At 32.4% G+C, this 13,911-nt stretch overlaps 1 protein-coding gene across 1 annotated transcript; it reads left to right on the plus strand.

Annotated features, from left to right (window-relative positions):
- Window positions 1-8,180: 8,180 nt before the first annotated feature.
- LOC110694197 (protein NSP-INTERACTING KINASE 3-like) lies at window positions 8,181-13,907 on the plus strand. The gene is made up of 11 exons (XM_021871375.1): window positions 8,181-9,346; window positions 9,721-9,853; window positions 9,948-10,019; window positions 10,119-10,262; window positions 10,443-10,514; window positions 10,642-10,701; window positions 10,977-11,074; window positions 11,229-11,378; window positions 11,717-12,058; window positions 12,358-12,749; window positions 13,006-13,907. Exons 1-11 carry the CDS (start codon window positions 9,250-9,252, stop codon window positions 13,315-13,317), a joined length of 1,872 nt encoding a protein of 623 aa, XP_021727067.1. The 5' UTR covers window positions 8,181-9,249; the 3' UTR covers window positions 13,318-13,907.
- Window positions 13,908-13,911: the final 4 nt, after the last annotated feature.

Here is a 13,911-nt window from a genome sequence, read left to right on the forward strand (position 1 = left end):
GGATCAATAGTATTCATGAGCCACAAAATTAACATAGCGTGAATTGTATTCCAATCCGATTGTGTACACGGAGAGGATGGAGTGTTGTGATTGTCCCATCGAGAAAGACAAATTTACGGCGTGCTTCCAAGGCGGTTTGAACATCATTGGCTCATTCATCGTAATTTTCTCCACGAAGTCAGGTCGGTGTGATGAAATCCCCAAATCTGTCATGAGGACCCAGGTAATATGGAGAGGTTATGACGATTCATGGTGGCGGCGGTGGTGGAACATCATCACCGGCCATGGTGATTTAAGGTTTTGTTATGTTTTGATTTTTTTTTTTTTTTAGAGTATCCTAGCGACTGATACCATGTCAAAGTAGGGCTTCAAGCTTGCCCTGATTCATTCAATTGATTTCAATATATAGAGTACATTGTTCCTAAACATATCAAAAGATATTCAAGATAAACGTCAGCTTATAAACTAGGAAACAAATATATATGATAATAATCACAAAGATATGTTAATATTTCCTAATATTCCTAACAACACATGTTTATTGTTATTATCATGAAAAATTCTCTAGTTCAATAAGTTAATTTTATTATAATTATTATTATTATTATTACCTCCATTAATAGTTATTTGTTACTTTGGCAACTTTGGGATATTATTTGTGAAATATAAAATATTTCAAATTTACAAATAACCGTTAACGGAGGTAGTATATGTCATCCAATTTCTTAATAATCAAAAGAAATAAAAAACATACAAAATATGATGGTGTGCAATATTAAAAAACATTGGTGTGGTAGTGATGGCGTGCAATAATAAAATGTAGAGGTACTTGCATTATTTTCCCAATGCCTACATACAAAACAGAAAATGAGGATTTAGAGTTCCAAGTAATAGTAGTGTTGAATTGGTTGTAATTTTTTTTTATATAGTTTTTTGATGAAATTCCAACTTAGGGAATAATCAGCTCTCCCAATGCGACAAATATACTCTTCATACCCCTTGGGTTCTGCATTCTACTACTTCTAGGTACGCTATGTTTTTTTAAAAAAAAAATAAAAAATTCATTTGTTATTATTGTACTCTGTACTATATTTAGAATACATCAAAAAAATAAGTACTATATTTAAAATTCATTTCGGTATATGTTAATTTTCATTAAAAACTTTGTGTTAGATAAGTACCAGTATTTTGATTTTTAAAACCTTGATAATGTAAGGCTTGTTCTGGTTTTTTAAATTGAGATGAACTGAACTGAACTTATTTTAGTTGAACTGAATTGAATTGTCTATGAGAGAAAGAATAGGAACTGAACTGAGGTGGGATGAACTAAGGTGAGTTGAACTGAATTGAACTAAATTAAGCTGAAGAGAACATGCCCGTAGTCAATCGAGATAGAGTAACCTATAAGGTTGTAAATGATGGAGTATGATAGAGTAAATAATTTTATTTTTTTTAGTAATTTCTTGAAACTCTATCCCTACCTTATAAAAAGTAGAAAGTTGTTCTTATGAATAGTGCACGGACTTTTATACCCTTCAAAATGTTATTTTACCTTTGTACCCTTATTTACCCTTCAAAATGTATTTTACCTTTGTACCCTTATTTGTAATTTTGTACTCCAACAGCCCAACTTCAAATTGTTCTTACCCGTCTACATTTCCTTACACATTTGAGCTTTCTCTCCTCCTCTCCATGGCTCCATCTCTTTAAAGCTTTTAACTTTCTCTCTCCACACTATCATTGCCATTTCCAAGTACTAAATTCCACATCTTTGCTCACCACCTTCCCAAAATTCCCAAATCAAATTGTGGCCAACAAAAAAATGACAATACCAATATATAGCAGTTGTTTAATATTGTTAGCCTCTGTGGTGGATTAGGAATTGGTCGTTTCGGTTTCATCATTGATGATTCTCTCTATTTCGTATTGTACCACCACAATTAAGTAATGCTAATATCAACACTGCGAAAATAAACAAACAACAATGCTAACATTTGTTCCTTTTCTGCATTATCATTTAAAAACCTAAGAATTATATTCTACAGTGACTCTACATAGTATTTCAATTAACGGAATCCCCATATACAAATAGTAAAATAAAGATTTTTTTTTTCAATATACGAGATATTTCACACATAACATTCAACTCAGCACGACTACAAACAAACAATGCCTAAGCAATAGAAATACTACCTCCGGTTCAATGTACTCGCAACAAAGGGGTATTATTTGTGAGACATAAAATAATATTTTGTTGCGAGTAAATTAAACCAGAGGTAGTATGTTCCTTTGCCGGTCTTTTATTCCTCCATGTGAAGTGCAAACACAAGACAAGTAAAATTAAGTTGCAAAGGCTAGCCATTCCGCGCGCAACGCGCCCGTTGGCTGCCCTAGTTGTTATGAAAAGTAGAACGTTTGGATTATACGAGTATCGCATGTGCATATAATATTATATGGAGAATCGGAGAACATTAATACACCCGATTTTTTAAGCATAGCTTTCATTTGTTGCATGGTACATCCAATATGGTTTTAGGTTTTGGGCCATATTATCAAATAATGAGAATAATAACATTAGTTATTACTTCCTTCGTTTTATTTTAGATGCAACACACCCTTTAGCGTGGTAATGAAGAAAGGTGGGGTTTACATGAGTGGTTGTTAGGAGTGTAATTTAGTGGGCCATGTGCTTTAAATAAGGGAAATAGTATACATAGTAGTTTTTTCCTAAAGTAACTTTTTTTTATAATGTGTTGCAAGTATTATAACATTTCTTTTTTAGGGAAATGTTGCAAGTAAAAAAAAACGGAGGAAGTAATATTTTAGAAACCATGGTGCAATTCCTTTTTTAGTGGCACAAGCCTTAGCCAAGGGCATAGGCCATAGGGTGTAGGCGCACTACAAATACTTTATAGATTCGGTGTCGTAAAAATTGTATAATAACTTAAAGGCTCAAATTACGCCCACCCATGCACACGTAAAGCGGCACACTTTATATAGCTTTGCTTAATTAGCTTAACACAACCCACCTCCATGGGGAAAAAAAAACAAAAAAACAACCAAAACGTTGTTTAGTTTACCTTATTTTTATTTATTTTAGAAAAAATAAGTTCAGATCAGAAAAATAAGTTTAGATTAAATCATTGTTTTATGTGCAATTTTTTATCGCTAAATATCTTTAATTTCGTAATAAAAAATTATGAAAATAACATATTAATAAAGTACACGTTATTACGAATTTAACAAGACTCCACTTGATATATTTTTTCCGTATAGATTATCGTATATTTAAGGTCAAATTTGACATTCATATCAGATAAGATCAGACTAGACCAGACCAGACCAGATCAGACCAGACTAGACCAGATCAGATAAGCAAATATAAGGCGAACTAAACAGGGCCTAAATCTTGGTAATATAGTTCGCTTTGAAGCTTGTCCTGCACGGAATTGTTTTTAGACTTCGAACCCAAAAAATCTCATACTAATGAAGTGTGTTTCTACTAGGAAAATTTCTTTTCCTTTCTTTTCACGTGAGACTTGAATTTGCCTCTACCATGACAATTCACAATCACCTATCAATTAGTGTATCATTTATAAGCATAAAAAGATGTATTGATGAAATGTATGTTATTATAGAAGAATGTCAAAGGGAATACAATCAAATATGCTCCATTATCATGTACAATATGGCTAGTGGTGACTTTGAAGTAAATCGAGCACTATATTATTGAAGAGAATATATGTTACACTTGCTATATTGTTTCTTTTTTTTTTTTTTTTTTTTTTTTTTTTTTGTGTTGTACTCAATGTATGGTATATTGGTATCAGGTCAACTGCCATTAGTTTAATTTAGTGAGTATTGAACAATGAAACTATTTACATAAAAAGAAATGTAATAAAATACTTCCGACATAAGAATTTATTTAAGCATTAAATTGACCGTTAAATTAAAAAAACATTTGTTGGGTAAAATTTTCATAGAATTAGCAGTGCTATAAATTAACAAATTTTGCTTTCAAAAAAGAAACTAAATAGTTATGAGTTGTATAAGAGAGTAGTTGCTATAAAAATTAACTACTTCATAGTTATTTTAAGAGGAGTGTGAGAGGTGTCATAGACTCATAGTATGAGTATTTTGCATCAAAAACATCTTCTTTTTTTTTTTTTTTTTCTTTTTTGAAAAAGCATCAAAAACATTCTAACATATACTCTAAAAATTCATTTTATAGTATAGTTGGTGGAGTGTGAAAGGGGTGAATTCTGATATGTTAGATTAGAGCATCATCTCAACCAAAAGTTTAAGCTAATGTTTGAGGTCTAATAATGTGTTTTATACTCTATCACGCCCCCTTATAAAGGAGGGGTGGATGAGATTCGAACCCGTGACCTTTGTGTCACATTGACTCTGATATCATGTTAGGCATGTTCTCTTATGTTGAAATTCAGTTCAGTTCAGTTTAGTTCAGCTCAATTCAGTTCAGTTCAGCTGAGCTCCTAATTTCCTCCTCTTGTAAAATATTCATTTCAATTCAGCTGAGTTCAGTCAATAAAAACAGGCCCTTAATGGACCATCTTAATCAAAAGGTTAAGATGATGGTTAAGATTCAGGAATATGTTTTATACTCTATATATCATGACATTTAGTTGGCTTAGGTCTATTTTAAATTTGATTCGTGCACTCTTGCTAAATTATTGTGTGATTGTGCCTTTTTATTTTATTTTTTATTTTTTAAGTGCTCCATTGAGGATTTTAATACTATTTACTAAATATATTTTGACCAATATTGTGAATTATACATAAGAAAAATATAGTATTTTAGATATTTGTTAGAATCATCTCAACGAGGTTCTGCTCTTTTAAGCTGTTTTTCTCTACTTTGTAGAAATCTGCTATGCTATGCCATGTCTTGCTCTGCTATGTCCTACTGTGTTCTTCCCGGCTCAACTTAAATCTGCTTTGCTCTATAGTATGTTGGAAGCCCTGTTCAGCTCTGCTAATCCTTGCTTTGCTTAGAAGATCAAAAGAATAGAGCTTGAGTAGATAATTAATATTCAATTATTACAGAGTATAATTTATAATTAATGATAATTAAAAATATTATTAATCATATCTGTCATGTTACTAAGAGGTATTTAAAAAAAACGAAGGAAGTATAATACTTTTTTTTTTTTGGAAAATTTGCAAATTGCAGCCATTTAAAGTTCGTATTTTGCAAATTGCAGCCATTTAAAAAAAATTGCAAATTGCAGTAAAAAAGTTCGTATATATTGTAAGTTGCAGCCTGATTCAACTTTTTCATAGGTTTACATGCGAAAAATATTCGGTTAAGGTTTTAGGGGTCATTTTAGCTCTTAGGGGTCCAAATTGAGCTCGGAATTAGCAAAAAATAACGTAAGTGTCTCTTTTTACAGTTTTCCACAAATCGATACATTTTTGTTACACAAAACGAGGCACTTGCGTTATTTTTTTTTGCTAATTCTGAGCTTAATTCGAACCCCAAAAAGCTAAAATAGCCCGTAAAACCTCAATCAAAGATTTTTCGACATGTAAACCGATAAAAAGGTTAAATTAGGCTGCAATTTACAATTTATACAAACTTTTAGGCTACAATTTGCACTTTTTTTTAAATGGCTACAATTTGCAAAATTACAAACTTAAATGGGCTGTAATTTGCAAATTTCCCTTTTTTTTTTGCAATACTCCTTCCGTGCTTTAATAAGTGTTACACTTACCAAATTCGGTTGTGTTTTAATAAGTGTTACACTTTTTTTTTGGCAAAAAACTATATTAAAAAATTATATCTCTCTCCTCTCATGGTCCCCACCCAAACCCATTACTTATTTTTTTTTATTATATTTTTCCTCTCATTCATTACTTTTCAATTAACTATTAACCCTACTATTTTTCTTTTACAATTTTTTAATATTCCAACTACCTTACTTACCTTTTATTTTATTTATGTCAATTAAATTGCCTAAAACTATATACCAGTCAAACTGTAACACTTAAAAATATACGGAGGAAATAACAGTTTTAAGCCAAGTGGCCCAAGTTATTCGAGTCAAATTTTAACACTTTTATATGTGTGACCCACGTAGGTTCATGGCCAACACATGTATAGGAGATTATTAGGAGTAAAATAAAATTTTTGGCACCAAAAGCCAACAATTCCTATAGACAACTCAAGCACGTGATCTGCTAAAATACCTTTTCTGTAAGATTTTTTTTGTACCAAAGTACAGTATTTTTATAAAATTTATTTTACTCGTAATTTTCTAACTCACTAGACATCTAATTGTTCTCTCTGCTAATTTTCTGTTAAATAACCCATACATCCCCTCAATCCAATCACCCTATTTTATTGTTTTCCCTTAAACTTTTTTATAACACAGAATCATTCTGTTGTCCTAACAAAAACTTTATTATGAATACGAATAATTATTTAAAGTACTCCCAACAATAAATAAGAAATTAAGAATAACAATATTAAGCATAACGGAGTAGTACTCGTATTTATTACGGAGTATTTAGTTGGATGTCATGTATCATCATACATTATTCATACGTAGTGTATTATTCTTATACTAGTATACTTTGTTGAATTGATCTTTGAAAATTTATGTGTAAAAAAAAACTTTGAAAATTTAGATTGGAATTTTTTATCCATAGAATATCTCCATTTTTTAAATTGGATTACTTGGTAATGTGCGGAGTTTTAGAAGAGTATTAGTTCGTATAATATTGTGAATGGCTAAATAATTTATTATAAAGAGTTGTTAAAATAAGATGAAACCAAGAAAGAAAAATTATGTGAGAGAATATTATTATTTAAGTAGGGACCTTGGGAAAGTAAAAAATGATATAAAGTATAAAATTATCAAATATAGAAGTGCTACATTTAAAAAACCACCCATAAAAAGGAACTCATGCATTAAAAAAAAACAAATCGGAGGGCGTATATAGTAAGGCCCTAAATGTCAATTATCATAAGCACACTCGTAGTATAATTCATATCTAATTGGTCCAAATACAAGTATTGAGTACCCTCTCGTTTCGTAATAATCACAACACTTTGACTTTTACACTATTTATATACTCTCCCGTCCCATATTTTTTTTTATTTTTTTTGGTGTTTAGAGAGCCACAAGGGCGGGTAATGAGAATCGATCCCAAAATCTATTGGAATCGGGAGGGGAACTCTAACCACTTGAGCTACCCCTCACTCCCACTCTCCCGTCCCAATACATGTGATGTTACTATTCATGTATTAGGTTTTACCATAATTTTTTATTAACATGATAAAAATATATTTTATTATAAAATATATGGTTAGATAGGTTTTAATAGAAAGTTGCATAATATAATTTTCATTAATATATAATTATATAAAAATAAAGTCAAACTAGTGCATTGGTATGTGTGCAATGTTTGAATGCGTCATCTGTAATGAGACAGAGGGAGTATTTACTAGTTTGATTTTTTTTAAATGCATATATTAGTAATATTACCATATACTACATATATTTTTAGGTTAGTCTTTATTTATATTTTCATTAGATCAAGTTTTTACAAATCCTTAGCAATATATAATTACAAATATTAATGATTAAAGTTGTGCATTAACATATATATTGGTTAAAGTGTTACGATTATTATAAAACGGAGGGAATAATATTTAAGACATGAGATTGAGGTAATCGACCTCGAGTGCAACTAGGCGCATAACTCCTAAAACATATAGGAGGGTAAAATTGTAAATTTGACAAGCTTTTGGAAAAAGTTCACTCTACAGTGGTACATTATAATGTACCATTATGCATGTATATATAATGTACTATTAAAATATAGCCTTTAGGGCTGTATATAAGCATTAAAAGCACTCTTGTAATTGTATAAAATTAGGAATTCATGACAAAAACACGCGTAGATCAATGTAATAAGTGTGAATTCGTCATGATTTTCTAAATTTAAATAGTTTTCAAGAGTATTTTTAATGCTTATATGTAGCCTTAAGGGCTATGTATTGCATTTAGTGGTACTTTTTGTCTGAATAGTACTTTTTGTGTAATATTATGCATGTAGTGATACTTTTTACCATCATATACATTGAACATTTTCCCCTAAAATATTTACCACCGTATCACCTATTATGCATGTAATGGTACATTTTTCATACGATATGTTTGCTAAACCCATAAGAGCTAATGATTAGCTATGCGCTAAGGGTTAATCATCACCTCATCTAACACATACATAATACCAATATGGCACTTAGCATTATACATTTATACAGAGTAACAAAATTAATATATTGTCAAAAAAAAAAAAAAAAAAACAAAATTAATATAATAATCCCATAAATTAAAAAGAAAAATAACAGTACTCCAATTTCCCTCACTTTTTATAAGCATATGTCCCCCTCGTTTTGGCAGTATGTTTGTGGGTTTTGGTTCTTTGGTTGTTTCTGCAAAATCAGTGGAAGGCCACACTGATTTTGATCCTATTTGCTTGCTTATTTCAGAGGAGAGAGAATTTTACAAAAACAAGATAAAATGGTGGTATGAAATTGGGAATCACTTTGATTCAAAACTAGGCTCCTAGCTAAACCCCAAATTACACAATTTTATATGGAATTTTGTGGGGATCAGTTTCTATTTATCATTTTTGGATAGCAAAATACTCACAGAATTTTCAAATTTTATTTTCCCTAAATTTTTATTTTTTTGGAGTGCCCCAGATCTCTAGGATCTTTCAGAATTTCACAGTATTATTTCCTTGTTCTTCTCAAAAAATTTATGCTCATCCTCTTTGTTGTGTTTTGTTTCATCTTCTTTCTTTCTTCTTCAAGTGGGTTCTGATATTTACCCAATTTCTGACTTTTAACAGTGAGAATTGCTTGAAATAGAGATTTTTAAGCATCTGGGTGTATTTCATTGTGCAGTAAAAAAATCATACTGTATTTTTTTTTTTGTTCAGAAAAAAGGGTAAAAATCACATCTTTTTCAAATAATTTGGGCTATTTCTTTCTTTTCTTGGCAATGATGGTTGATTTTCTGGGATTCTAATTTTGAGGCCACCTTTTTATTTGGGTAAATAAGTGGGGTTTGGATTTGGATAAGTCCTGAAAATCCTATTTTTTAGGAAAGTGATTTTCAATTTTTGTCAGAAAAGAAAGAAATGAAATTTTTTTAAGTGGGTTTGCACATTTGAAGACTGCTGGATCATCTGAATGCAAGAACATTGAAAATGGGCTTTTCTTTGCAAATTTCAGTAGGATTGTTTTTCCTGATTTTGGTGGGTGCTGTTACTGCTACTCTCTCACCTACTGGTGTCAACTTTGAAGGTTAGTTCATCCCTTTTCTTTTTATTTCTTTCTACTATTTCTTATTTTTCACTTTCTTTCTATTTCTTAATTGTTGTTGCTGTTGCTGCTGTCCTATGAAAATTTATGTTTTAAAGTGAGATTCTGTTCATTAATGTATATATGTTGTAATTTGTTAATCTTCAATTTGAGGTTGAGAAATAAATTCAATCCTAGTTTTCTACCTAATTTTTGTATGGGCCACAAAAATATTTGGCACTTCATTTAATACATGTATCATTATCAATCTGTGCAGTTCATTTTCTGGAAATTCTTCTGAAATTCCTTCTTTCTGTTAGTAAATTCATAATTTTAATTTTTTATATATATTTTATGTTTGTTTAAAATCCTTGCAGTTGTAGCTCTAATGGCCATAAAAACTCAACTGAAGGATCCTTATAATGTTCTTGAGAATTGGGATGTTAACTCTGTAGATCCTTGCAGTTGGAGGATGATTACTTGCTCAAATGATGGCTATGTTTCTGCACTGTATGTGTTTTTCTCTTTGTTTTTGACACTAAAGTTTAACTTTATAATTTTGGAATGAGTTTTTCTGAGTTATGTTATTGAACATGTTTGTTAGGGGACTGCCTAGTCAGAGTTTATCTGGGGTGTTATCTCCTTCAATTCAGAACCTTACTAAGTTGGAGTCAGTGTAAGAATTTTCAGAATGCTATATTCTACTTCAAAACCTCGTTACCTCGGTTTATGTAATTTGGTGAGTATGGTTGTTTATCGTTGTGGCCTCGTGTAGGTTGCTGCAAAACAATGCAATAACAGGTCATATTCCTGCTGAGATTGGAAGGTTGGAAATGCTTCAGACTTTAGATCTTTCAAACAATGAGTTCACAGGAGAGATACCGAGTTCATTAGGAAATTTGAGGAATCTAAATTACTTGTAAGTTGTTCCATTTCTTCAATATGCTAGGACAATTTTAGGTCAGAATTTGAAATAGTACAGCATGAATAGTTAGGGTCTAGTACAAATGGTTCTGTTAATTTTATCCTTCTGATTTCGAGCTGCAGATAATCTGAGAATTGATGATTTCTGTTGTTTTGCTTTCTCTGTACAAGCCAGACGATTGAATAACAACAGCCTTACTGGACCTTGCCCTGATTCTCTTTCAAAAATTGAAGGGCTAACCCTTGTGTAAGTTCACTTTTGAAAATTTGAATTTCATAGTTGTTAAAGCTTGCCAATTTTTGTTAGAGATAGCATGAGCATCTTTTGGTTGGAAACCTGGAATCATCATTTTGTATGAAACAATTGTTTGCAGAGACCTCTCATTCAACAATTTAAGTGGTTCCTTGCCGAAGATATCCACCAGAACCTTCAAGTAAGTCCTTTTTATGCTCGGCTGTGTCGCATTATCACTTTCTGTCATTGATACTCTGATTTATCATTTTATCTTAAGTACTCACGTCGGATATTTGACACCCTAACATGAATATGGACTCTTGAAACTTTATATTGAACAGAAAAAACATGATTTTTTCCCCCTTAAATTAGCAGAGCATGGCAGTTGCACACATACCTGTATATGATACTATAGCTTTCTGCATTACAGGAATTTTATTGGAAAAGTTTTCACTTGTTCATTATTCCTTTCAGGATAATTGGCAACCCTTTAATTTGTGGAACAAGTTCTAGTACCAACTGCTCTGTGGTATCTCCTGAACCACTTTCCTTTCCACCAGATTCTCTTAGAGGTATCTATTCAAAGAATTTATACCCTTCTGTTTATTGTCAAAAGGTGCAACTAAGCGAAATGTTCTCTTTTACTATTTTGGGTGCTTTTATATTCTTTCCTTTTTTAACTCAAAAGATGTATAGTCAAATCTTGTCTGCTTTATGATTTTCCAGATCAACCAAATTCTTCTGGATGGAAAAGTCACCGTGCTGCTGTAGCAATTGGTGCAAGCTTTGGGGCTGCTCTTTTGACCATAGGCATCATTGGGCTGGGCATTTGGTGGTGTTATGGTCGCAAAAGACAAATATTCTTTGATGTGAATGGTTTGTCCACTCATCTGTTCTTTTAAACCCTTTCCTTGAGTTTCAAGCAAATTCTTGCTGTTTTAAACATCATTCTTGGTACTGGAGTGAATGTATCTTCACATTGATAGAAGTTGAGAGGAATACAAAACTAAGTAAAATTACTTACATTATGTATGGAGAAAATTTAGTTTTCATGGTACTGGCGTCATAAGATTCTGCCATCTGACTAGCACAAAAAGAAATTTCATCATTGGTTTTCCTCAATGTATAAACTTAAATGATTTATTTAGAGTTTCTGTACATTATTGTCCTAACTGTTACACCCTACATTCAGCTGATTATATCTTGATTGGCAGAACAATATGATCCAGAGGTTTGTCTTGGCCATTTGAAGAGGTATAGTTTCAAAGAGTTGCGTTCTGCGACTAACCACTTTAGCTCGAAAAATATACTTGGAAGAGGTGGATTTGGCATAGTGTACAAAGGCAGCCTTAATGATGGCACACTAGTAGCTGTGAAAAGGTTAAAGGATTATAACGTGACTGCAGGGGAAATTCAGTTTCAGACAGAAGTTGAGACTATTAGTCTAGCTGTTCATCGGAATCTGCTTCGACTTTGTGGTTTCTGTTCAACTGAGAATGAACGACTTCTTGTCTATCCATATATGCCAAATGGTAGCGTGGCATCTCGCCTTAAAGGCAAGTTTCTTACTACTTGTCTATCCATATATGCCAAATGCTTCGAATTCTTTTTAGAAATGTCTATTTTTACTATTTGTATATGTACCTATCCCTTGATTTGAAAATTCCATTTCATTAACCTTTAACAAACTAGCACCTTGTAACAAATATCTCAAGCGTATTCTAATGCTAAGTTACATGATGCTATCATAAGCTCCAATTTTTCGATTAATCATAAGTTTTGTTCTGCAAATTATCACCCAATAACTGTATATATTTGTATAATGACGAATTGACGAGTATATTATTTGATGCAGATTTTATTCATGGTAGACCTGTCTTAGATTGGTCAAGGCGTAGGAGCATTGCTTTAGGCACAGCAAGGGGGCTGCTGTATTTGCATGAGCAGTGTGACCCTAAAATTATTCACCGAGATGTCAAGGCAGCTAACATTCTGCTTGATGAAGACTTTGAGGCAGTCGTTGGTGATTTTGGGCTTGCAAAGCTTTTGGATCACCGAGAGTCCCATGTTACAACAGCAGTTCGTGGCACTGTTGGACATATTGCTCCAGAATATCTCTGTACTGGCCAGTCATCTGAGAAAACTGACGTATTTGGGTATGGAATATTGCTCCTTGAGCTGATCACTGGGGAAAAAGCCTTGGATTTTGGCCGAGCATCTAATCAGAAAGGCGTTATGCTTGACTGGGTAATCTTTTTTATTTTCTTTCCCTCCCCTCAACTTATTTATAGTTAGTGTTAAACGGCAATCAATCAATTTAAAGTGGAGGTTAGACAGGTCTCAATAAGTTAAGAACGAAACCAAAATGCATAGTTTTGTGATATTGTTTATAATATGGATTACATGCACGAGTGCTAAAAGTTAGTCTTTCTGGGCTAAGCTTATGAACTCGCTTTTGGAGCATCTTTGTTTCATTGCTTACATGTTAACTGAAATGCTGCAGGTAAAGAAGTTGCACAATGAGGGGAAGCTAAACCAGTTAGTCGATAGGGACTTAAAGAACGACTATGACAGGGTTGAATTAGGAGAAATGGTACAGGTAGCTCTTTTATGTACACAATTTAATCCAATTCATCGTCCAAAAATGTCTGAAGTCTTAAGGATGTTGGAGGATGATGGGTTAACCGAGAAATGGGAGGCTTCACAGAGAATCGAAACTCCTAGGTCAAGGTCCAGCGAGCCACAGCGGTACTCAGACTATATAGAAGAATCTTCACTTGTGGTTGAAGCTATGGAGCTTTCTGGTCCAAGATGATACGACATGGATTTGCTCAATGCACGCATATTTATCATGGCTTTCTCTCTTGTAGTGATCCGGAGTACTAAACCAAAATGCGAGTGAAGTGCCATTGTAATCATGCCTGAGGATTCTCTCTAGTAATCGGACCATCCAACTATCGAAGTACTATATCAAGAGGTAAGAAAATGTAGTTTCAAAACCCTACTTCCGATTACTCTAGTAAATGGACTGTGTGGTTACTAGAGAGGATCCTGACCCAAAATCGACACCCTTTAGTTTAAGTAGTTAGCTTCCCTGTCTCACCTTCTTTCACTCAAGTAGCAAAAGCTTTAGAGTGAGGAAGAAAAAAGAATTGTGATTGATGTCAATAGAATGTAATTCAATCTGTAAAAAGGAATATATGATGGAATGTATAAGGTTTAGAATTAGCCCAATTAGGTGGGTTTGTTAATTGTTACCTTGTAATGTATGGAAAGAAAATTTTGAGGTTATGTGAGCAGTTGGGAAATGTAATTATATAATTTGTTCCAAGCTTAAGTTTGATGTGTTTGGTTGTATTGACCATTGATGAGCTTAGAAAACTTAATAGTAGGCACATTCATTCTTCCC

The sequence above is a fragment of the Chenopodium quinoa genome, unplaced genomic scaffold, assembly GCF_001683475.1.
Source record: "Chenopodium quinoa cultivar QQ74 unplaced genomic scaffold, ASM168347v1, whole genome shotgun sequence".
Taxonomy (NCBI): Eukaryota; Viridiplantae; Streptophyta; class Magnoliopsida; order Caryophyllales; family Amaranthaceae; genus Chenopodium; species Chenopodium quinoa.